At 43.7% G+C, this 27033-nt stretch overlaps 1 protein-coding gene across 17 annotated transcripts in view; it reads right to left on the bottom strand.

The window, feature by feature from the left end:
• The window catches only part of LOC121592988 (RNA-binding protein Musashi homolog Rbp6), a 621310-nt gene that overhangs the window by 55846 nt on the left and 538431 nt on the right, over positions 1 to 27033 (bottom strand). For all 17 annotated transcript variants that reach the window (XM_041914978.1, XM_041914980.1, XM_041914982.1 and 14 more), the window contains one exon: positions 21964 to 22012. In XM_041914978.1, the coding sequence (XP_041770912.1) occupies positions 21964 to 22012 (49 nt within the window). The remainder of the gene's footprint in view (positions 1 to 21963; positions 22013 to 27033) is intronic.

The following is a 27033-nucleotide window of genomic DNA, read 5'->3' as shown; positions in this document are numbered from 1 at the left end:
ATGGTACATTCCACTAATGATGGTGTGTGTGTGTGGGTTGGATTGAGATAGAGTGAATAGTTTTTTCTATGTGATTTCAAACAGCACGAAGGGAAACGTTTACACTATTTAAATGCAACAAAAAGGAGAATGCTGTCAAATTAAATATGGGGTAGGGTCTTTATATACTAAAACTAAAATTTTGGCTGCAACTAATGATGAAAGGGTGAGTGTAAATTATACAGGCAGTTTCCCATGAATAGTTTTTTAAGTAAGGGCAAAATCAAAGACAAAAAAGATTTCTCATCATTGAAACAAAACAAAATTTTGCAGGCTTGAACATGTTGCTGTTTTGTCACATCAAATCAGAAGAATTGAATTAAAATATGAAAAGAGCCTAAATGTTGCCAACCGAATCTATTGATTGAGTTGATTTTAATTGATTTTCCCACACAATATGCAGCGTCACAGTTTAGAGCGACAAAAACTATCCCGGCAAATGGAACTGGTTGTTTGCAAATCTTTTTTTTCCTCCTTCTATTTTCTGTTTCAGAAACACGTTGGTGCGCCTGTCAGGACACATTAACCATCAATCTATTACCCGATCGATCCATCTTCGGGGCGTCATATTTTATTTCATCATCATCAATTTAGCACCCCGCGCACGGCAGCAAAAACAAGGCCACAGAAAATCTGGCCACATTATACACAAAACGTTGGAGCATACGTTGGCACCAAAAAAATCAGTGTCTGTTTGGATGATCAGCTAAGGAGGGAAGGGTTAGGGAACTCCCATGTAGCAGTGTGCATGTGATTTTGAATCTCCTCCTTTTCCTTGCTTGTGTGAGGAAGGACAGCAAGCAAGGGGCAAAATACAGTCGATTTCCCTATGAACCTACTCTCGAGTGCATGTGTTGAAGTTGGCACAATTGAGCTCCATCGGAACCGTCAACCGTTCGCCGAGAGTGTCGAGGTACATGCGACCGAGATCGAGGCACACAGCTTGCAACGCCACACCACACAAAATCTGTCGAATAAGATAAATGTTTTCCAAAGTGCAAGCGCTACCACCAAAACCCTCCCCGCAAATCGAAGCGTGCGTTTTTTGGCTACCCATCGGGATCGCATTTTTCACTGCCATGGCTTGTGTGTTTGTGTGTATGTGTTTGCAGCCAAGGAAGCAACAAAAACAGGAACCGCACCGTGAGTTTTGTGTGTGGTAGGAAAAAAAAATAGAAAGGAACCCTTACTCGAAACTGACATATGTTGGGCTCCAAGCGTGTTTCCTTTTCGTGCGTTTCATCGCCGTCACGACCATCAATAACGCAATCCTTACAGTGGCGAGGATTTTTAGCATACAATTCGGGTATGAAAATCAACCCGGATGGCAAAAGCAGTTTGATTTTGTGCTCACCGGTACACCACAAAGTGGCAGCGGAAGGGTGGAGCGATAAATTTCGAGCTCCACTGCCCCAGGTCCCGCGACTTGGGCGACTTGAGCACACCCGCCAGACAGGGCAGGCCGGATAAGGATTGTGCCAGAACTCTCACCCACAACCGCCGGGAGATCCCGGCCCTTTCCGGTAACATTCATAATGCAACGACTGTTTACGAGGTTTTAGTCCCAAGCTTTTCCTTTCGATTCTTTGCACAAGACCTTTTTTTTGTAAAGTCGCGGTTGAGACTAGCATGGAGGAAAAGTCTTATCCACCCGCAGCGTCTTTGCGTACCGGAAAGCCATGACTTCAATCAATTTTGATTTGATTTTGAAAAATGATCCATTCTGCTCTGTTGCTCAGTTGCACTGTGTGCGTTTGTATGTGTGTAGACGGGGTTTGTTTGTTATTGTCCTGTGGGTTCAGGCATTTAACTAAGTACAGGGGAAAAAAGGATCAATTCCTACAGAGCTGTAATCACATGGACCATTTTCATCTGTTTGACTTTCGTTTGTTTAGCATGGGTTCAACCACATGAATGGAATAGGACTGAGTGTTTGCTTCTTGGGCTTAACATAATTTAGTGATCATAATTGTTTTTCAGAAAAATGATTACTTTTTTCAAACTTTTTTGAAACTATACGATGTACAAATCAACGCTTTGGTTTGTTTTTGACAAGGGTTATTTAAGAAAATAGGATTTGAATTCGAACTAATACTAGCCGAACAATTAATTATCACGAATCACGCATGATTTATTTGTATTGCCTGCAACTGTCAGTCATTTAGACACGAATTGTGGCCCTGCAACTCCAACTTTTCATGAGCTAAAAGAATTATCCTTTCAAATCAGCGGATTATGCTGGACACATTTTGACGCTTATCGGCGCTTATCGGTACGCGATTGGCCCGTGCAGTGTTGTTCTTCAAGCAAACGCAAACCCGCCCGTCATTTAAAATTAATTTATTACAATCGAGTGCCCTATCAGTGGGTGATGCTGTTATTTTTTTATATCGTTGTCCGTTTGTTTGTTTGTTTCGAGAGCATCATTGCGAGGGTGTGCATGCGAACCGACGGACGGAGGGCGTGTGCGCAAGTGCATTCATTTATCATCCTAATGTCATCTACATTGAGTGGATCGGACTCGATATCGGTCACCGATAAATTGTAAACGGTAGCAATAAATGGTGAAGCCCAGCACCCAGCAAAACCCCGGCAAGCACCGTAACGTCTGCACGCAATCGCCAGATAAGCGATACGAAAAACACGGTTCGGAGGTGGCAGGCCCCCGTGCCGTAAATGTAAAGAAAGAGCAAAAGATACCAGAAACATGCAGACGGTTGCACATCGACGATGTATAAAAAAAACGGGATAATGTCCCGGTGAATGAGTGAGAGTCGTTACGAAAAACAAACACACACAGCAAGTCACACACCCCATCAGCTATATACATTTAACCGATAGCCCACTATTGCCTTCATCCATGGGATACAGGAGATGCAACCAGCGAAGGGTCGAAAACCGGGTGGAAGCCCGGCACGTCAGTACCATTTCCATCTGGATGTGACATGTTTGATGATTAATTAAAATATGACACAAAATCCGTGACCTGTTCTGGGGCCTCCGTTTCTCTCTCTCTCTCTCTCTCTCTCTCTCTCTCTCTCTCTCGCTCTCTCTCTCTCGCTCTTACTTCCTCTCTACGTCTGCTTGCCGATAGGCCGCCTTTGGCCGTGTTCGAAGTGGACGGGGTCGAAATAAAATATCGGTGAGAACAATAATTCTGTCATCTAAATTCTGTAACGATACGGCCAAGCGTCTCTGGTTGGTGTCTGGTGTGGTGGCAGCTCGGACAGAAATAATGGTCCACGGCCCGTCAATCCCGTGCCTGCAAGTTAAGGATAAGCCTGACACCGCCAGCTTAACCCAAGGCATCGCTGTAACCATTAAAAATGATTCATTTCGGCTTCATCTTCTTCGGATGGCCGGCTGCAATTGCCTGCAGCCATCGCCAGGGCCAACTTTAGCCTTGTTTTTACTTTTACTAGGTAGTGATTGGGGAATACCCGAGTCATTTGTGTAGACTGCATGGTTTGTAATATAGACCAAATAAAATAATGAGCCATGGGAGTTTGGTTCTTATTAGCCTTTTGAATTTAATATCCTAAAACTGGAAGAACAACTCTTTCAAACATGCATAAAACGTGTGCCATTGTATCACTGAAAATGATTCGTTTTTTCCATATATTTTGTAATGGAAAACAAAGCAAAGGGACATAAGAAAATTATCCCTTCTTATCCTGTTTTCGATTACGCTGAAAACCAACAAAAGCAAGCGTATAATTAAATTATTTCAAGCGGTGGTAACAAATTTGATGATGTATCGCACGCTGCGAGCGAGAAGCCTTTCAACACAATCCCAATCAAACGAGCAGGCGCTCAGGGGTTTCTTCTAATAATTACCCCATCATTTAAAGGTCGAAAGAAAAAAAAAAGAGCAACCATAAATGAATCGCACCATGCGATTTATACGCCCGCTAAGAAAGCGAATCGAAAATAAAACCCTACTGAACAATAAAAAAAAGCACACCCAGGGCACCACACTTGCTCAAAACACGCAAACAATAAATTTTCCACCGATTTGGCTCGACCACAAAACTTAACCACGGGTACCAACGGGGGCGTGCGCATCAAGAGCAGGACAGGTGCTGGGTGAGGGTACAGCGCCATCAATTTCCTACGCTCCCCCTTCCATAAGGAATTGTGGTGAAATAGCAATCGAAACAGGCAGCAGGCTCAAGGTGAAGAAAATGGGATTGGTTTTTGGGTGGGAAAACTCAGCCTAATAACCTACATAGCAAGGAAGCAGGGCACATAGACACACACACACTACGGGATATTTGTTTGCCGTTTAGTGGATTGCACCCGCTGGCTTCAACGGGGTGGGCAAGCGAGCGGAAAGTGGCGAACAGCAGCAGCACTCGAATCCGGAACGGGCTCACCCAGCGGGAGGTGATGATATAAATTATCAACATATTAATAACATAAATAATGATAGGTAAAGGTAATTGAAATCAAGCTGTGATTATTTATTGACGACCACCAGCCGTTCTGTCATTGACTTATGGTGTACCACCCTTTGCGAGCATGCGCCGTCCCTCCCGCCACGCCGGTGAATGTGGTTTCAATTTCGCGAAAGGTAAATGACCACCGGTGTATCGGGATAAGCACATACACAGCCACACAGACACGAAACTCTCGCGACACCAGGTTTGCGGCAAGATGCGATGGGGATTTGTACGGCAATTGTGACCACGTTGCCGAATGATTAGAAGCGAATGGGTAAATTATGGGGCGCACAACCGTTCCCGGCTGCGAGCGAGCGAGCGAACGAACATTCCGTCCGTCCGAGATCGCAAAATATTTTGTGCTCACCCTTGTCAGCATGTGTCGAAGAGGCGACATTTGCCACCCATTAGTAACGCATTCCACCATGATCGCGAACAAACCATGGCGCTTGTCGATTGTGCGTCGACGGAGGATGAAATATGGCTGCGCTGTGCGCCGTGTAATTTCTGGCTCCACTTTCTCGGTCGCTTTATTTCTCTGGGTGCGCCACTCCACGAATCTGCGTAATTACTCTAGCCGAGCTTATGAATGTTTTTGGCCAGCGAAAAAGAAATAATGTTTCTACTGTCCCGACTGTATTGGTTGTAATGCAAGCAAAAAAAAACACCCTTCACGAAGGTTGGAAAACAAATTAAGCATCGGCGGAAACATTTCCATCCATCCATTCGATCTTCGAGCACAATCCACAATCACCCTTGTAGCACATATTGAAATCGTTACTCATTGGTAGCTATTTATTTGGCTCGTGGCAGCGTGTCCAATGAGAAATTCCAATTTCGTTCAAATCTTTACCTCAACTGGGAGTGTGTTCTGTACGCCTCGGTGTGGTGTACTGACGGAGCTGGTGCTCGAGGCAAAGTGGTTCGTGAAGCAGAAGGCTCTAATAACTTGTTCCAGCTGATTTATTTCGTAAATTATTTTCGCTACATTCAATACCGAAACGGGTAGCTTTAGAAAGGCACAAAGTGGCGAGGAGTAGAATGACACATCCACTACGATACACACCACCACATCTACACATTCTATGGTTCTATTACATTCTACTATGGTTTGAAGAGAGGCATTAATTGTTTTTGTCTTCTTCGGTTGGTTCTTGTCCTGGATGTAAACGAAAGATTGTTACAAAGAAGTAAGAAGAGATTCACATGAGCAGAAATGTTTAGAATTCCCCGACTACAATGGGCGTTGGTGGTTCATTTACATGAGCGAAGCATGCAGACAGAATGGCACACAGAACCGCGATCGAACCACTTTGGAATGATTGTTGTTTCGGTTTGATGGAGGGAAAACAGATTGTTTGCTCAGTATTGATTGAAACTTCCACTGCTGGCTGGTCTGAAGACCGCGGGTGCAGACATGTTGCGAAGCAAATGCCTTCTAAAGCGAAGTCGTTACATGTAATATTTCTGTTGTGAGTTAAAGACACTTCAGAGGTGTTGCTTTCCGATTTTTCATAAATTAGTAATCAAACATATTTATTCTCGAATTTGATAGAATTTTATACATGTAAATTAAACAATGGAACTCTCCCTGAACATTGATAAGCAAATAAAGCTAATTGAATGGACAAATCACTTGAGGTCACAAAATCACAACAAACAAAACAATTAACAGCACCAAAAATTGCCCCCTCATCCTGCTCAAACTGCCAGACTCCTGAACGAGGCCCTCACAAGGATCAAACATACACACAAAGCACTGCTTAAGCATGATAATTCGTTCCCAGTTGCATCTTTAGTGGGTGCACACAGCAGGGATGCAATTGTCGCAATTGTTATGGGATTCGGGTGGCTGTGAAAGTTAAACGTTCTTCCCGATGCCTTTTTTCCTGTCTACCCGCCTTCAAGCAGTAAGCGTTAGCTCGAAACCGCCGTCTTATACGGAGCAAAGCGACGAATAGCGACGGTGGGAGTGAGCAAGAGAACGACTTTTAATAACATTTGTGTAGTGAGCTTTTTACTTTAATGGTATGAAACCGGCAAATAGTTGCGGTGGTTTAGATGCTTCCAGCAATAAACCGAACGTCCCGCACTTCCTTCCGTTTCGCTTTGGCTCACCTACGGGGTCTCTGTTTCCTTCTTATTGTAGCTCTGTCTATTTCGGTTGCTTGTACGATTACACGTACCCGCTCTACAGTGTGCCGAACTGCATGCTTGGGCAAAAGTCTTAGGTCTTTTTTTTTTGTTTGCTTCGTCTCAACTACAACACCAGGACAGAGTGTCTTGCGGTGGTTTTGCGGAACCGGAAGGGAAAAACCAACTCGCACGAGTGTGTTTGTCATTGTCGTTCACTTTCGTTTCATTTGCGAAGTTGGTCCGGGAGCAAATTCTCTCATGTGTACAAGACAATTTTCTACACGTCGCACCGGGACCATAAACAAGACCAAGCAGCACCAGCAGCAGCAGCAGGAAGCTGCACTACAACTTTCCCCAGTTTTCCCCGATAGAAGATCGGTACCACAGTACGAAAATGGAGAAAATCCGTTCACAAAAACTGGGAAGATGATTCTTGGCGGCAGTGCCCGTGCTGAGAGCAGCTGGTGGGTGTAGGGGTTTGTACAGCAAATGGAAGATGAAACAGGAACACGTACAAGCTAAAGACAACAACAGCAGCAGCAGCAGTAGCAACATAAAAAAGAAGACAAGCAAATGTGCTTTTAAATGCTATCATCACACAGACAGGATGAGCACACACACACACATGCACAGACACATATAGCACCTCCCGCCGCATATAAGCCGAGCACCACAAAGCCACAAGAATTCGAGCAATGTCGTATGAAAGGAGGTGCTGTTGCTGTTGGTGCGAAGAACGGGGCAACTGAAAACTGTGCTACAGCACAAAACCGGACCAGAGCAGACGTGGAGCGGCTCCGCTGGGAATGCATAAAATGGGAAGGACAGTTTTTGGTCAGTTGCTGCTAAGGATATGGACGATTGTATCATCACCATCCGACCGCAGAGAACCGTTTAAGCTCTCATTAGCTTTGCCCCAGTGTGCGGAATTAGGCTGAAATCGCTCTTTCCGGACTTTTATCGAACGGACTCCTGTGGTCTTTTGTGGATTGTAAGAGATGGCTGGGACGGTGTTTATCCGAGGGTACAGGAAGCCTTGGTATACAGTGCCACAGTAAGCATATCGATCGTGAATGAAGAAAGTTTTTCGACGAGCCTTTGATATTTTTTTAAAAGCTTATTTATTAGAATAAAATATATGATCCAAGTACTACCAGAATAAAAGGAACTTCATGGCATACAAAGCCACATTTCAAATAAGCTCAACAGCACCGTCTCTTTCTCTGTGAAGGACATAACCGCAAAGTTGAGTGCATATTTTGAGTACTTTTCACGTAGCTGCTGGTTGGTTTGCGTTCCAAATTCCACAATACAGCAGGAGGGTTGGCATTCGTATGTGAATTGTTGCGTTCGTCGTGACGGTTTGCTGATGATGTGCGAGAGCCGTTAGTACTTGGTAGTCGGTAAAAACTCCTCCACGCATGGTGACATACCCGGCGGCATGTTGTGAATTGTTCGACTGCTGGTCAGCAACGCAAACGCGACCAAATGCCACATGGCAAATGGTCAGCCATGTTTGCGTCGCAACTTCAATCATCGTTCGACCACAGTTACCCGGGTGCGACGGTTCCACACTTTTTTAGTGCCATCCTTTGTTTGGACATATTAAAAAAATATTTCGAACGGCTAGCATTTCGGTGGTGCAACATACAATGCCCCATTTGTTCGGTATTTCTTTTTTATGAAATACCCATGAACCCTTGACCATTGGATTGTGGAGGAAATGTTGGCTAAAAAAAAGTTCGTTATTTTTATGAAGTGTACATTTGAAGTAATTAATACATGAGCATGTTTTTCCAGGTTTTTTTTTTGCTGTATTTTAAAGTGACGCTGTGCGTTAGTGGTTGCCCTACAAGGGTCAACAACGGGGAAAAAATGCAATCCAAGCCAATGATACAGTTTCAACATTCCAGCTAACCACCCGCTTTTGTGCACCCGTTAAAAAGTGTAAACTGTTATCGTGTCTGGGTGAAATAGTTGTCTAGTTAGCAACATTGCTGCACGTTCCATTACAAACCCGAACACTAGGGCAGGGTAGAGAAAATTGGAATGTACAAAAGCAACAACAGAACAGAACACTAACTGCTTCTAGCTGCAGGGTAGTTAAAGTGTGGTAGCAGACTTGTTTGCAGCGATAATATTTGCGTGTCTGCATTCAATCAGTCAGCGTGGGAAGCTACTGGGCAAATAAAACAGAAATGGAGAATTAAATTATTCTTATAGAGCAATTAAAAAAAACATATGGTAAAACGAGGCTTTTGCGGCATTGGTTTGTATAGTTCTGATACAATAAAACATTATTTTAGAGTTTGTTGGCGATTGAATGTATGTTAAAAGGGAAGTTATTATGTTTCAATCAGCTTTTATCCTCTCCAAACGCCTAAAGCTATGTGAACTTTCACATAAATCTTATTATTTTCGCTTGCAATGTAAAAAAATCTTGAAAATTAATACAAGAAAACATTAAAAATCATTGTTTCACTCATAAAGCCGTTTTCCAGAGTTTGCATCGATATCAGCAGACGGGGAACGCATGACAGAAGATTAAAATGTTGCGCTTGAATCATTCAAAACTCGATAGTTTATATACAAACCATACCAAACGTTAGGAATAAGCATACAATCGAAAGAGGAGGAGAGTCAAATAAAGCGATATGCCATAATGCCGGTGTGATATCCCAGCATTAGAAAACAGTTAAAGCAAACTTGCAACAATAACAAAAAAAAACAGTAACGAAAATAAAATAATGCGTATTTCAAATGTCTATTTGTGATAGATGTGGGGCCACTTTTGATGTGATTGTTGGCATTAGAAAATCGTTGAACGGGATTTTGCATCGCCAATCAAGTTTGTAGTTGAGCGGTGTGCGCGGATCGAACGCACGATACATGACAGGTGACATGATTTATAATCACCCCGAGACAGCAGGAAAAAGTCGTAATGATGTGTCAGTGCTGCAATGCTTACCAAAGCAAGATGAAAATAGACCAAACAACACCAAACAAAAAATGGTGGATTAGTGGGGAGTTGTTTGCTCTCCTAACAGTACAAAATTCAATCAAAGTTGAGCAGGTTAATGTAGCTAGGGAGTAAGTTTCATTAAATTTAAGTGTAATTGCTTATCTGCGCTCCCTCGTGACTCTGCCAACAGGACCAAATACCGAATATCATCTGGTGTGTCGTTGGAGGGAACAGAATCTATAAATCAATGGAGCAACCACCTGCCAACTAGAAGCTTCTTTCTAAGCTCCAAATGGAACACTTTGGAACACAGGAGCCTTACCTTGACACAAACAAACCCCCACACAACACCCATTGAGCTAGCGTATAAAAACTTCCTCAGAAATCAGCAACGGTGTGGCGCTCCCACCATCATCCTCTCGACAATCCTCCTCCCTCGCTTCAACTTCAATGGCAGGAGACAAAGTATCCCATTTCTTTTCCAGATTACCCATAAATAATCCCGAAATGAAAAGAACCCACTCACGGGCTCCATACCCGCGCCACCGTAGCCGAGTGGTTACGGCGACGCGCAACATTTCATCTCACCCGCCGAGAGCGAGCAGACGAGAACCAGCAGCGGGGTGGGAAACGGCGGCTCATTTGTTTTTCCTCCTGTCAGCGGGCGCATTTCGCTTGCTTGCTAATGGCTCGAAGGAAAATCCGAAGACAATACGCACATCTTACCGCAACGCACCGCACCGGGGAAGGTATCGGTGATGGAAGGGCAGTGCCAAGGATGGGAACGGAGAGGAGACGAGCGGGCTTTGGTATGAGCTCATATCCGGCCGGTATAGGTATGCTGCTTACCGGCGTTGCGTGTGCAAGTTTCGATGGTTTCAGGTTGCGCGGGAATGCTGCTTACGGCGGGTATGGTTTTTATTGCTGTAATTTGGCTACGCACAAAGCACCGTTTCGCTCGGCACAGTTATTAGCCGGGCGGGCGGAGCAAAATGAGTTTACTGTTGCGAATCGACAGGTTGCTTCGGTGGGTTAAGCAAGAAAAGAATAAAATGCAAACAACGGTGGAAAATTATCCATTCTTTAAAGATTGAAGACGCCTCGCGCGTCCTGGGCCAAGTAATGGGCAACTTTTCGGGAAGAGTTTTCTTTGTTGGGATGGCATAAATTTACAAAACTGATTAAATAATGTATTGTATTATTGCCGAGGAAATGAATTATGAAATATTGCTTCTCAGACAGTTAAGAAAACTTTGCATCATATTTTTATCATGAATAGTACAATTAATGAAATTGAAAATATAAAGCGAAAAGGTTGGCGCAGAAATAAGATATTTTAATTGAACATATAATTAATTTTACATACATATTAAAATTATTGCAAATGTAGTGCGCAAACCACTCCTGAAAAGCTCCTTCAAATGGGTCACTTGCCCTATAGTTTTTTTCTTTATTCGGAATCATTCAGCTTCAATGTGTTGCATTGAATGTATATACGTGTTGAAAAAAAGGGGGTTTCCTCCCTCTTTAGCTCAACCAAGAGTTTATCTATATGATAAAAAAACTTACAAAAAAAGAAACAAATACATAAACAGATCTAAGGGCTGATCTGTGACTGGAATGTTCAAAGCAAACATGTTGCTTTAGAAATAAAGAAAAAAATCTTCGCACGCACTCAGATACATTCACACACTCTCTTTGCAAAACAGCAAGTCAGTCTCCAAAAGAGATACACTTTCGATCGCACACAGAAAGTAGTGAGAAAAAAAGAAGCAGAAAAAAGGCGACAGTAAGGATGAGAAGTAAAGAATGTTGCACTTATTTACACTCGAGTGAGTTCAACTACTAACTCGTCGTCGTCAAACGCACACCCAAGCGATTGCTAACATGAGGCAAATAACGAACAAAAAACCAACAACAAACATCCGGAGAAAAGAAAAACTACTAAATTTAGCTTCTGGGGAATTTGAAAATCACAAAAAAAAAACCTATCGCCGAGACAAGATGAGAGGAGACCGATAGAAAGTTTCCCCCAGGCATGAGTTGGGCGGTACGTGGGATTGCTGCTCCACGACAGCTTTACCAAATGGACCGACCCCGGTTTCAGGCAAAACTAACGAACCAGAATATTAAATGACAACTGGACCCGAATCAGGACCAGGGAGGGTGGCACGAGGGCTGACACTGGCTCGTCTCGTCACAATCTCATTACTAGTACGTTTGCACACTATTAGCAGAGTGACTGTGACTGGAATTTGGAAGCGATTGTGGTGAGTAAAGTAAATAGAAAAAAGCCCGAACTTTTTAAAAGCAAAGTGAGAGAAAAGTTTGCATTCCGTTTTTCTCTCTCTCACTTTCACCATAGTATATTAAATTTAAACTAAGCACCAAACTTTTGGTTTAAATCAATTGAAGTAAAACACAACTCTGTGCTGCGGTATTAAAAAAAAACAGGGGCCAACTCGCATTTAATTGCCACGCTGGGCAGGGGGACACAAAACGGAGCCGTTAGTTACATCTTGTAGCGATTCATTTCAATTGCTGCATGTCCTTCTGCTCCCGCACAGGCGCCACCAACTCTTCCTTTCTCATGTAAAATGAGCTTTATTATTTACAATTAGCATTAATTCCCAACCAACTACCAACTCGTCGGCGGGCTGGCTGGGGGAAGCAAAACATAATGCAACTAGTTGGGGTGTTGAGATCTTTGGGGGGAAACGGGTGGTCTGACGTCTAGTAAATGTTGTAAAATTACCATCACCACTCACTCACCACCATCGGCGTACCAGCGTTGCATTCTGGATGGAAGCAGACAAAAAAAAGTGCCCAGGAAGGCACCACTGAACGACGCTAAACTCGTGCGCTATGTGCAACACGATACCCACTGTTGGGCTGCATTCTTTCCGCAGTTATTGTCACCCACAGCGGCAGGCAGCTATCTTGCCTGGTAAACAGTTTTGCTTCCCTCGGGCGAAGCGAGGTGGGCATGCTAAAGGAATTCCGGAATTGTTATGGTGAGCATCATATTTTCCCTGCGCTCGCCACAGTCGAGCTCGGCGCCGTGGTGTGCTTGTTGGCACGTTTTATTTTTCTTTGCTTTTGTGACGCCCCAAAGTTTACTGGCGGTGAAACGTTGCCAACGACCAAAGGCCGAACCCACGGGATGAGAAAGAGTTTTGCAGCGATGCAAACGATCCGGGGTGTTTGTAGTTGTCGTCGCTGTTACTGTTGCACCTACTATTCACTACGAAATTGTTCCGCAAGTTTGCTTTTATCCCATCTACTCCGTGGTTAGCAGGAGGCACAAAAGAAAGAAAAAAGATGGAACTTCAGATGGTGATTATGGGCTCGAGAGCACGGTCGGTCGGAGTGTCACTTTTCGAAGCAACTCCGCTACGCAAAGTAACGCATAATGAGCCCGCGATAAGTGGCTTCTAAGATGTCCTGCGATTATGTGTATCTCTTTTTGCTACGCCTTGCTTCGCGTGTACTGCGTACCTTGCGTGGAGTTTTTTTCCTTCCCGAGTTTGTCCTTTTTCTTGTGTCTGCATCACATCTCAGCGAAGGCAAACGGGACCAGCGCAAACAATACCATTTTATTACTGCCTGGTGAATCGCAGCGACAAATCTGTCGCCCAGTTTTTACCCCCCATTCGGAGTCATTTGCTCGGCATTTGTCTGTGTATCGTTCTCCCTTTCGGTGCAATCAACGCAACACCAAAATTACCATTTATTTGCCTGTGGCAGTAATCCACAAGTAGTTATTTTCGAGAAGGTATACCCTCCAAACGCCTTTTAGCGGAAAAAAATAAACCAACAGATAGATTTAAGGGCAGACATAAAGAGAAGCAGAGGGATATAGAGTATATAGCATTTCAAAAATTATCCCCAGCTAGCAGTTAGAGGCCAATTTAGCTCGCCGTTAAACGAATGGCCATGAATTTCCAGATAAGCATTTCCGCTCTAAACGATGAAAAAAACTTGAAAGAACATGAGTGCAGATACAAAAAAAAAACAATAACCGTTAAACGGACACGATTTACACAGTACAGTCCATTATGGGAAGTTTGATTCTTTTATTTTTTTCACTATGAAAGCTCAAACTGCGAGATTATGCAAATACCTCAGGGCGAAGGTAATCGAGTGATACATTAATATTGACGGTACGCGCGGATACTTTAAAGTAAATTTAAAAATATTGACTTTCTCAACAGTTGATGGGAGTCGGCTATGGGCTAGATAAATCAGCAATGAATCAGCAACGAAAATGGAGGACAAAATACGATGTGATACAAAGTAAAACCGCCCAAATAGAGAAAAAAAATCATTATCCTAGGATTATTATAAAAAATTATCGTTTGTGTAATTTTGTGTTTAGCACTGGTAAACTGTAGATCGGTACCGGGCAACAATTTAAAGATTAATTTACGTGCGAAATTTGAACAAATTTGCTTAAAAAATAATATCACTCTGATAATCACTAGTGATATTAAAAAGAAGCGAGTGTAATTGTTTTCCCCAGTGCTTACAACCGAATGTACCGGAAATATTTAAATGGGCCATGAAATATCATTTCATTTCATCACAGCAACCACGAATGAACACAATGTGTAATTTAAAAGCAAATGTTTAGCACTGTAAGTGTAGCATATTTCCTGTGATTGCTGTGAGATTGTCTGTTTGCTACTAAAGCATCCTTGGCATGTCGGAATATAAAAGCGTTCTTTGACTATTTTGTAATTAAAAAAGGAAGCTTAATTATGAGACGTACAAATTGAATCATCTACGTCCGATAAAACAATTTTCAATTATAAAGTAATATCTAAAAACTTATAAATGTTAACTAGTTGAATCCTATTTCAGTGGCGCACTGGAAAATGCTGCCAGATAACCGATGTCGAAGGGAGTTTTATTCGTCGATCAAATATAAATGATGAAAATTGTTCCCTTGGCTAGCAACTTAATCAGTAAATCACACGAACACACAACTTCCTGCCCCAAACCTTACCCCAGCCACAACAAATGGGTGTTTGTTTTCCAGCATACTCCTCCAGCTGGCCACTACGGTACCCCGGATAAATGGCATCGTTTTATCGCACGACCAATTAAGGCTCGATTCAACTCGAAATTGTGATTCAATGCACAGCGTTTGGAGGCAAAAATCAAGCCATCCTGTCGGGCTGCTTTATTTGCGACTGTGTATGAGACTGTGCGAGTGTGAGAGTGTATGAGTCCCCATCGATGATTGGGCGATGTCGCATAATTTTCGGAAATGAATAAAATACAAATCATGTTGCTGTGGTTGTGTATTTTTGGCAGCCGATCCTGGGCAAAGTGCAGTGCTGTCAATAATATTTTTCCATCCCATTGGTGTCCATAAATCGGCAGTGGGGAATCTAGTATGGCTTGCAAGGGTCAAGCGGGTCCACTCCACCATAATTGGGACGGTTTTGATTGTTAATGCTCACGTATTCTGTATTCTGGTCACAGGATCTTTTTTTTGCACAATGTACGAGTTTAAATGGAAAATGTTGTGTATTTCATAGAATTTTGTTATTGAGGTCATCCACCAGATTACCGGTCACAAAATAGAGGCTACGCTCATACCCGAGCATGGTTGTAGACTGCTGAATGGATGGAAATAATTCCCGGAAGTAGTTCGATGGCACATCACAGCTCGCCTTTCAGCATCTGTTCAGGCTATTACGATAATTTGCACTAAAGGCATCCAATCTTCAACGGATATCATTCAGAGAAAAATATCGTGAACAGCGTTGGTCTCGATTTTTTTTTAATATTTAGGAAATATGATTTTGCGTCTTATTTGCAACGATAAAATTACTCTTATGTTCAACGTAAGGCAAAAAAAAAAAAACAAAATCTATCCAAGTGTGAAAATGATGAACAATTGTAAATATTTTATACCATCTACATATTTATAAGGCAACATTTCTTATTTTAAGCATTGAATGTAACAATTTTTACAAACCGTTCAGCAATAAATAGTAAGATAGACATTCCATATTCAAAACATGCTCCTCTTTCTCAATCGGGCACCATTGCCTTCGCGAAAAAACTGAAAGCCAAACCAAAAGAGCACCCATTTCTTGGAGATTTTACGAATGAAATTGCCCCCAACCACTGCCGTAGGAAGAAAGGATTCCCATCGATATCCCATCTGTCAATCTCGGGGCTCGGGGGTGCACTATGCGGCGCATCTTTCTATTGAATGGATCTGTCCATCCTTCCATCAATCAATTTGTGCTTCAAATTGCGGTTCACGTGTCTGCTTCGGTGGGAGTTAGCTTCGTACTGTCTCCTTCCGTTCGGCCGGACGAGGTAGGCAACTGATGTGAACATTGCGTATTGCCAAATTCAAAATCGATGCCTTGACCGAGTGAGCCAAATTTGTACTGTGGCAGTACACACGAAAAGGACATTTTGCCGACAAAAATGGTGGCTGAATCAAATTTTGCCGATGAGAAATGGACATCTAATCGTGTGCGTGCCTACACCTTTGCATGCTTCTTGATGTGGGTTTTGATAGAAGGGAAATTAATTGAACCATCACATCACACATACACACATCGGTCAAATGAGCAACACATCTCGTACACGTACCACTTATTCACTGGAAGACATCTGGAAGCAGTAGCAAAAAATCACCTGTATATATCTGAGTGATGTCCGAATGAAGGACCAATTCCCAATTCAATGGTGCAGGGTGTGATGTGCGCACACAACATTCCAATGTGTTGGGTGTGAAAAAGATGTTAACAGCAATAGATTGACATCTGGCAGGCACGTAGGTAGTAAAACCGGTAGTGTAAGAAGTGAGAGCAAGGGAAACGAGTTTTGTGCGAGTGTGTGGAAATAAAGAAACACTGCTCGAAGGTGCTTTGGCCATACAAATCGTTGTTCTGATTGAATCATCAACTGTCTTTGAGGAAATGGTTTCGGTACAAAAGACGGTACAAAAAGCAGTGCAGCAGCGGTGGAGAGCTCTGTTAGAAATGAATGGCATTTTCACCGCACAAGAAATCGAGCAGGTGTGAAACAGATCAAGAAAGAGACAGAATGAAAGAGATAGAACGTAAGAGAGCATAAAGAGAACAAAACAAAGAGTTGTATATTGTAAAAGGAAGGTGTGTAAGAGCAATCTTTGTTCTGCATGACGCAAAGTGCTCTTTCCATGCAAGAAAAGCCCTGCACTCTTTGATAGGCATGCCTGTGTGGAAAACATACCTTTTCATTGGGAATTGATCGAGTGCGTCGAGGGTAAATAGTTCATAGAAACTTGCTAAGAATAGGGCAATCTTTTCAAGGAAACAGTGATCGATCTCGGTGGATCGCAGCATGAACAAGAGGCTGACAGTACTTCTTCAATGCATGTTGATTTAAATTCAAAAGCATTGGTTAATTAACGTTCTACTGTTTGAACATGTTAAGCTTTTGCGTAGAAAATTGTAGATGAATAAAATATTCGGAGAAACAATAATCAAGTATCATAAAAGCACACTTTCCCCATGAGGAAAAGGATATCCGATGCAGTTAATTTGACTAATTGCATCGAAGCTTTTTTAATACTTTTCTACCATCTGTTTGAGTGGTCTATTGATATTTCCTTCTGCAAAACCTCAGCATCCTTGTCTCGCACACCTTAAAAAATCGATATCACACAGTGATGAAGAACATAATGAGAGCGACCAGCGAAAAACCATTCGCAAAAATGCATCCAAACGTAGCCTGCCATTTCGAAAATCTTCTTAATCCATTTCAATAAAGCTATAGTCGAAAAGTTCGTGCTCGTTGGGGTATTTTTTGCTTCTTAGTTTCAACGAAACAAAAAAAGGGATGGAGAGGGTAAAGCCAATTCATACGAAACGAACGAAGGCAGAGAAAGAGGTTCGTTCGCGCCCAGCAGTAGCAGTTTGGTTGCATTCGGATCCGCTTTTTATCGCTATGCCTCCCCGTCTGTGTCTGGAAAGCGATAAAAGCATAATAATGCTTTCGAAACCCACCATCACATCTCCCCTATCGGCGCTTGAAGATTACCGTTAGCTGATTTGTTCTAGTTTGCTTCCGATTTTTGTTGTTTCTGTTGTGACGTGCACTAGCTTTAGCAGCTTGGGTAAAATGTCGCACAAGAGAATCGAAAGCTTCATCCTGGGGTGGGATTTTTTCCATTACACACTACAGCTCCAAAACCACCACCGAGAACACGCAGAAGATCCTAACGAAGCTCACATTTATAGTGTTGCTAGGGTGTAAAATGCACCCGAAAACATGCGCTCTCCTGCGTGCTCATTGCATTATACCACAACCCAAACCATTGCACAGTGCCTTTGGGCGGTGTAGGTGAAGGATAAAGTTATAATTGAAATCCAATCTCAAATGAGCGTCCCAGACTCGGCGTTAGCGAAAGCGGGGTTTGGGTTTGGCGAAACAGCAAAAGTTGCCCTGCCTTTATTCCGTCTCTGGGAGAACCCGGGCTGAGGGTAACCTTTTGTGTTCGGCAAAAGTATAATTTGAGGTATGAATCCTTACATTGAGTGGGGGCGGGCAGGGAATCGGTTCTGGATGTATTGCCATCCGAGAACGTGAGAGGAGATTGAGGAGTTGAGTTCGATTACTTAAGTCGAGCTGTAACCCCGTCGCCACCGTTTGCAGCGATCGAAGTTCTACAACCACTCTGACTCATAATCGAGCAAAGTAGAAAATCGGGTAACCTCCTCACTGACTGCACCCCATTGCGAGCCGCCAGCACGGAAGTACATTTTTCAAAAATGAGGAAAGGATTTTCTTTCCCATCGGTCCTTCGGCTTCACCGGTCTGGGTCCGGCAATGGAATCGGTGGGATTGGGGGGGGGGGGGGGGAGGAAATAATTGAAAAGTCGCAAAAGTTAATACCATTCGATGGCGCTTATTGGCTGGAGAGTTGCATTCTCGGCCTGGTGACTCGGTGGCAACACAACAATTGAAGGCGGTCTTGGTCTGCAGGATGGCGGGACGGTTGATGAGGGAAGAAGGCCAACAGAAGCAGAAGGTGAATGTAACGGTGCGATAGCAGACAACTCAGTCGAGGGAATCTCCGAGAACAATGTAATCTGGCTCCGTTCAATAAGTTGTAATTGAAAATAATATGTTCGAGAGTGCACAGTGGCATCTAGCGTATTTAAGGAATCTTCTTCCAATTCCGACAGATGCTTTCAGTTGCTATTGAAGTTCCAGCAAACGGTGGGTAAAAGATTCATGAAAATGATTGCAACACGAAAAATATGGAAAATGTTTATTTATTAATCAATCCATTGTAGAAATATTTTGATTATCAAAAAATTCAGCCCAAGAATTTTGTACAATTTCTTATTTCGTTGGGGAAAATATACTACAAGAAAATCAATTGTGATATATTTTACTACCCACATCCCAACAAAGTTCTCTCAATTGACACACTCCACTAAACGAATGCGTGAAAAATCATTCTGCTAAACCATCTAAATTATCCGCAGTTTCCCTTCCATTTTCACTCCCACCGGGTCCAATTTTCACGGCTCAAAGCACTACCAATGACAATGACCGTGTCTAATGACCACCGTTTGCACCAAAGCAACAAAAAACAACAACGAAAAGTGTGATCCACTTCCAAGAGCAAAAAGCACCCTCAAACACACTCACACCCGACTGCACTACAGAACGCGCTGGCGAGGATGAAGAAAAAGAATTAAATAAATCCTCCTCTATCAGTATTAATCCTGTCTCGTTCCGGGGCTCAGTTTGTCACCACAAAGCGTACGGTGTATGTGTGCCTGTCCCACATCTTACACACGTTAGAGTCCGTGAAAGCCGAGAAGCAGTCAAAGAAAGATCCCGCCGCTTCCGAGAGACAATGGTCAAACGGTTGTTAAACCGCCATTTTACTGGTGCTTTGCTGTACTGTTCACATCGACCATGCCCGCCCATTTCCACCACCCGCGCAACTATCTATTGGCTATGTTCTTGTGCGGCAGGGAAAAGGCGGACATCTGGTGGTGGATGGTAGTATCACTTCTGATCAATGTTGTTTCGCCACTTCGCAACCATCCAGTGTCCAGTGAATAGGGCTTACCAGCTCGGTGCCATTCTTCAGACCCAGTTTAGGTGCAATCGAACTGGTGCTTCGTGTTGAAATCTCATTTCGAGCAGCAGACACCGACGGCGACGACGACGACGACGGGAACGTTTTCCTTTTCATTTGGAGCCGGTTGGTTCGGACCGGTCGGTTTCGGTTTGCTGTGTCTTGCCATTTAATGTCAAAAACCATTGCCAAGAGCTTAGTGATTAGTTGCCAGGTCTGTCAGTCACACACGGCGTCAATGGTAGGGCATCCGTTTTTACTTTCAGCGTTCGGCACTTTCCTGTTAGCTTGATTACACACGTTCGCTTTCGCTTGGGTCGAATAAGTGGACATTGGAGACGCGTTTCACTTGGCCGCTTGCAGGTTGACACGTATTATCAATCGAACAATCGGTAGAAGAACTTGGAGTAGAGATTAAAGCTGATGTTGGCTTGTTGTTTTTAATGACAGAAAGCAGTTGGGAAGTTTTGTGATGTTTAAAAAATCAATCTAGTTAAAATAAAAGCAGATTTTGAAGCCTCAAAAGCCTCCGCAGCTTTAATGTAGCAGTGCAATGTAGAAATGCATCCAATATACAAAACATTAAACAAAAATTACTACATTTGGCTAACTGGTTGCCGATACTCTGGAAAGGTCTGATTGGAAATGTATCCACAGCTGGTACAAGCGCACCGGGATAGTCGAGGGTTAAAAAAAGAAAGCGATGGATGCTGTCCAGAGCTGAGCTGAATTTATGATTCATGAGCTCGAAAAACGAAACTAGCAATATTTTTAATGCATTCATCCAATCAATGCGGCAAAAATTCAATGCTTCACTGATGGGCTCCCTTCAGCAAGGGGCAGCGTAAAGCGGGAACGGAGCGGTAGTTCGTTGCAATCCATTCGTTGTAATAACGTTATGCATGCGTGATGAGGCTCCAGGCTACCAGGAGCAAAATGATATTATTTTTTCTTCTCAGCTACAACATTGTTGAAATATTGTATAGCAATTGAGCGTCTGGTATGCTGGATATAGAGTTACTTGTGAAGCACTCTAAAGATATAATTTAATTTTTTTATCCTCATTTAGTTAAACAAACCACTGGGAAAGCATTTTTTATCCACTTCGTATTGTAACAAAAATAGCATTACAGCGTTCAACCAGATACATTCCTACTTCGACCTCTTCTCTCACCGGTGAATATGTCACCGGGCAAACGTATTTCCCTTACTTGCTTGGCATTCGTGGTTCAAACCAGTACGATTTTGACTCAGCGAAAGAAAAGGAGTGGTGCCCATTGAAAACCCATCGTCTCCAAAACCAATGATGACGATTGGCAGTTGCTATAACATGCAAACGGACGACAGAATGATCATGATGACGATGATGTTAATGGAGACTGTAGCTACTGACGACGGTGGTGTTTGAAGCAGAAGGAAAGCCCCATTGCAAGCGATGATGATAGTTGTTATGACGGTAAACAGAGCTGTTCGATTGTCCGATGTGGACAAATTTGCATCGTCACTGAATGGCGCACACCGGGCACTGTCGAGGACGACGACGACGACGAGGATGCATCTGCCGAGTGACTTCGAAAGTGCAATGGGTAAACACAGTCACATACAGGGTGCACGCCGCCCTGGTCTCACCACTCAGTTTTCCCCCATTCTCTGTCGCAACTTAGCTTTCAACACAAGAGCAACCGATTGTGTGATTTCGCATGCCAGCATATCGATGAAGCTAAAGCGACGGTTTAGTATCGAACCCAATCCACCTTCGTACGATGGGGCGCATTAGGAGCGTGGAAAAGCCGGTGATGGCAGGGCACACTGTTGACATTTGTTTATGATGTGCTTGGATTTTATTGTTGTTTGTTTACGATTGGTTGAACTCGAGCTGATTTGTTTGCCGGTGCTTCGGTGCAGATTCAAACTGCAAAAGCCGGCGCCCAGCTGCATTCCTACCTTTTTAACCTTGGATACCAACGGTAGAGGGCCATCTGTTTCAGTGAAAAATTCCCTTTTTGCCGCTAACCAACCGACCGACTAAAATCTTCACAGAAGAGTGTGTTTCTAGAGTCTAGTACGGGATAAGGCTATGGTTCTTTCTCCTTGTTTTATGTTTCGATAAAAACAAAAAATACAGAAAAGTTTCTATTTGTGTTTCTGCTCATGTCGAGGGAATCTCAGTTGCCAAGAGTCTTGCTAGCATTTGATTCTTAGTTGATAACATTTTTCTAAGTAAGCTCGATTTGGAAAATAAATTCTGGAAAATATAAATCAACACTCACCTCTGTGCCGGTTGGTTTGTTTGTCGAACATTAGCATCGCATCTTCAATCTGAAAGAACATGGTGGAAAAAACGTACATTAGATTATTTTGCAAATGGACATGAAAAACATTAACCAAGATCAAATAAACAATCCACTTTAATTTGAATAGGGACTTTCCCTGGACATTTAAAAGAGGGTCTGTATAAGAAATTACATTACATAGAAAATAAGCAAAAATGTGTCCCCGTCCAAATTGGCATTTCTGCTCAATATGACTTCAGGCACATCTTCAGTTTAACAAGAAAAAAAAAACTAGTGAAATCCTTTTGTAGCTGAATGGGAAAGAAAATCAATATATTTAAGCCTCGCCGAACAGCCATGCACCATGTCTTTCGCCCTCACTCTGCAAGGCCGGTTTGGTTCGAATTCAATACGATTGTTAAGACGGTCGTATCCCTAGCGTGCAGACCGAACCAAACAACTACCCTTTTGACCCCGACTCTGGACCACCTCGAGCTGAACAGAAAAACACTTTTGCTTTGAGCAAACTTGCTGCCAGCATCAGCATACCGGGCGCCGCTTCGTTCGCTTTCTTCTAGCTAAGTTGGTCAGGCGTAACATAAGGGCATCCCGCAAGCAGCGCCCTGTTTTCTGCAATGGGCTACAACACAAGTGTCTCCCCGTCTCTCCTGCGGTTCACAACCTACAAAGAAACAACAACAAAAAAAAAAATCGCTTCCTTGCAAAATTTCAAAAGAAACTTCACTTTTGCTGTGACTGCCACGAGTGAAGGAGCGTAAAGCGCACCCTTCGCAAAAAAGGCGCCCGATTCGGAACGGTGGCGGGAACGGGTGGGTCGGAGGCCCGAAAGGCTTACCGCTCACCGAACCAGAAAGCCGAACGTTCAGAAAGTTTGCTCCCTGCTCGTAAAGCATTTTCCTAAAGTGATTTCATAAATAATAAAAGTTTTCTAATTATGCGAAAGAAGACGATCATCAAAAAACATCTTTAAACACATCGTACCACGGTCTCCCCCTACGGTGGCGGGAGCAGGTTTTTGTCGATCGGCTGCTGTCCCGAAGGTACGGTGCCGAGAGGGCAGGCACCCGGTTCCGTTGATGGGCTGTTCGATAGATGGATGGGCGAGAGCGTAACGAGTATTATCCTTTCGGTTCGGGAACGGTTCTTGCTTTTGACAGGCCACCATAACCACCGCAAACCCACGCGGGTAGGTAGCGGGTTAAACTCTCGTCCTTGACGGCTTCACTGGCCGTTGGGGCTGGCCATCGGGTGTGTATGTGTGTGTGTTTGTGTGTGTGTTACGCAGAATTGAAAACCGTACAGACTGTGCGGCGAGGCCGCACACCGGTTGTGGTTAAACGGAACAGGAAATCAGCCTGTCAGGGTGAGAATCATCCCGCTTGGGCGTCTGAGAGCAAAAGGCGATCTGGGGGAAAACAGCCGGAAGAAGCAACAACGCCGCGGTAAGTGCCTCCGAAATGGAGGCACAACTTTCGTGCAGTAAAGCCTTCACCACCGATTGCTGCTTCATTTACTTAGGCAAAACGGCTTGGAAAAGTTGTAAAGCATCCTCGGCGGGTGTTCAAAGGCACGTTCCCAAGTTTTAGTTCGTACAATGTATGAAGCTAGCGGTAGTGTTGGGGGGGTGCTTGCTAGTGTGGTAGTGTCGGGCTAGCACTTATTGTCGGCTGTTTTCTTAGCGTATTGGGGTGGTGAAAACGCGAAGGAAGAGAGATAGATGGACGGATTATCGTTAACATTTAACGTCCAGGACGTGCGCTTTCGAATGGCTCGCGTAGTACGCTTGATCGCGTTGAAAGCGTTTAGATGCGCAAATTGGAACAGATTAAATTTGGTTGATGTGATTGGCATGAAATACTGAAACAATGATTTTTCCTTTTGAAATGAAATATGATCTGAAATGTAGTTTTTAAACATTGAAACTAATTTGAGCATTTTGAGCAGAATTTAAAAACACATTGTGCACTAAACGAACTCTCCATTTCATGCAGAATCAACAAAATCTTACACACAAGCATCGTCAACCACCAGAACCAACTCCGTGCATAACTCGTTCCATTGATTTCATCTTCTGCCAAAGCATTTCGCCCCATGCCGACGGCAAACACGCACGACCGCACGATAATCATAATCATCTCGTGGCGAAAAAAAGCACACTTGGCATGGCCGTTTTACGGCTGACCGACCGGCATGACGCTTAGCAAGGGAGGTTCCTCCAAAGAGCTTGTGGCGCCAGTGCCAGTTGGAGCTCGGACAGGCACGCGGGCCCATAAGGGGCGCGATACGAGCGCTAAAATCTTCCACGCAACGGATCTTTATGTTTAATTATCGTCATCTGGGGGAAGAAAATGATGGGAAACAGCTGCGATTAAAGCTGAATTTTGGTGTGGCAAGCTGGCAATCGCGGGGCAAAGGAACAATTTTTTATAGCTGGTTTTTTGCCTCCGCCATTTCGGAATGTGCAACAGCATGTGCGTTGGTTTATAGGGTATAAATGAAGGAAGAGCATAAAAATAATAAACCACGGTATCCAAAACAACCAAACCAATGGTGGTGTAGTTTTTAGAAAATGTGATGCAGATTTTTTTTTGCAAAATGTATGTTTTGCAAACTTTTCTTGATATAATCAACGCTCCGCAAACGAAATCGTCCATACAAAACATTTCGTTCGTTATCAAACGGGTTTGTTCTTTTTTTTGCTCTCAAAAGAGACTATCTGAGTGCTGTTTCATTTCCCTTTCCACGAGAGAACGCGCCAGTATCCAGCCGTTTTAGTGCCGTTTGCGTACCATCGTAACAAAAGCTCTGGTGCGTCCCTGTGTCCCGGGACGCTGCGACCGGTAATTATCGGACTATTATCTTCTGCTGACCTATAAATTGGTTTTATATTTTTCCTCCCTTTGCTTTAATCGAGCATGATGGTTTCGATTCGTTTCGGTTTCAAGACCTGGTTGCTGCTACCACAACGGTACCAACGGCATCAGTTGACTCTAGGCTTAGTGGTATCTTCGATGGGGTTTTGATTTCGGAAACAGGATAAAGCACGTTGGCTGTTTTCAGAGCATGGATTATTGGCAAGAAGGATGCATTTTTGTTTCGAGTTTCTCCGATTTGTCCCAGCAGTACAATCAGGCTAAAGCAATCCAATGTTTAGATGCTTTTAATAAATATACAATATATCAATACTTCAATATTACTATCAGTTACATATGATGGTTTAGAAATGTTAATATTTAACATTTAAAATATTTTTGTTTTTTATCAACTTTACTAATACGTATACAAACACCTTCCTTTTAGAGATGTGTGCAATCCGAACTCTACGAAATCGCAAAAACCATTAAAGGAAACCATTCCAGCCGTGCACGGTGTTCCATACGTACCAAACGAACGAACAAACCGCGTGCTTACGTTATCACGCAGCGTGCTCACTTTACGGCAGCTGTTTCTCCTTTGCAACTCTCTGTTGCCACATTCCAGCTTAACGTTTTTGTGTTTTTTTGCCTTTTTTGTTGTTTTGCTTTACACTAATCACATCCACTACCAATGCACGCTGAGTATCTTCAGCCGTATGTTTTTCGCGTGGGCCGGAAAAAGGGAGGCACAGGATTTGTGGGTCAAAGAAAGAAAAAAAAAAACATCTCATTTACTACGACCATTTGAATGCGAAGTTAGCCGACCGCATTCCTCGCTCGCTCTCTTCTCGCAATCTCTCCGTCTCTACACCGTTTCTGCTGCTCGTTTCGGTTGCAATCATTCTTGCAGTACTTATCATTTTCCCCGGAAGTATGATCTTTGCTCTCTATCCCGACCATTCGTCCCTAACGAGTTAGTCCGCGTTGAGGGTAAAAAAAGACATTTCTAGTGCATTTCTACCCGTCTGCTCCGGGTCTCCGGGTCCGGGTCTGCTGTACGACCGTTTCCCGCCTTACCGCACCGGTACAGGAATTTTGCTTTCAATTTCCTCTCCTCGCTTTGCTCACTTCCACCACCGCCGACGACGAGTGCAGTTCGTAAATGGATGAGTGGATACGAAAATGACGCCCGGTACCGAAGCAGCGGCTAAAGTTGCTAAAGCTGCTGTGGCCCTCCGGTGTAACACAGAATGTAATACGGTTCGCAATGAGAGCGGACCGCTTGCAGTAAAACCCGAGCAACGGGAAGGGGTGAGGTGTGTGAAAAATAACAAAAAAATAACCATCATCATCATGCTCACTGCAGATAGTTAGTGGCGAAAAATCTAACAGCCATCCCTGCCAGGGCCTGGGCGGTTCGCTCTCGCTTTCGCAAAGCTGCTGACGATATTTTAATCCATTTTACCATCGATTCCCTTTTCGCTGGTCGATGCCGGGGCTTTTCCACCCATTATTTTGCACCACCGCGGGGCGAAAACTTTCCCACCGACTCAATGTGCCCTCTTACACACAATGTGGGAGGTTCGGAGCGAGGGAGGCAAATACTGCTGCAGCTGATAGCTTAGGATCATCGATTTACTGCCCTCGATACTGTGTGTACGGTTGTTCCGGGGGTTGCGAGGGCTTTTCCGGTGCTGGTGGGCGGGGAGCATGGCGTATCTTCCATTAAAATACCCCTAGAGGCATATTTATAAGCCGGTTTTGCACACACACATACAGATACAGCGAGTGCACATCCCCCGGTGTGCAATGCAACGTGCATCCGGTATACTATCGCACGATGATGCGAGGCAAACGCTTTCAGCCTTTCGGTCCATTCTTTTTTAGGTCGCAGCCCCCTACGCCGGTTTTCCTGTAAAATTATTTCCTCCGCACCACACGATAGCGTGAGCCGCTTCTCCCAATCGGACTGTTTCCCCCCCTGCCCTAGTCGACAACAACAGAAATGAGCCTTTTACATTTACGGACCCGGGCTAAACGACCGTCCTCTGGGTGGATGCAGCGGATCGTTAAGAAGTCGAGTATCAGTCGCGCTGTGGAATGGTCCGGGTTCGGGACGATCGTGAAATTCACAAATTTTCCCGTTCGATCATAATTTGCCGATAAGCGGAAAATTAACCCGAACCTACCG

The sequence above is a fragment of the Anopheles merus genome, chromosome 2L (genome assembly GCF_017562075.2).
Source record: "Anopheles merus strain MAF chromosome 2L, AmerM5.1, whole genome shotgun sequence".
NCBI lineage: Eukaryota > Metazoa > Arthropoda > Insecta > Diptera > Culicidae > Anopheles > Anopheles merus.
This window is presented reverse-complemented; position numbering and strand designations above follow the sequence as displayed.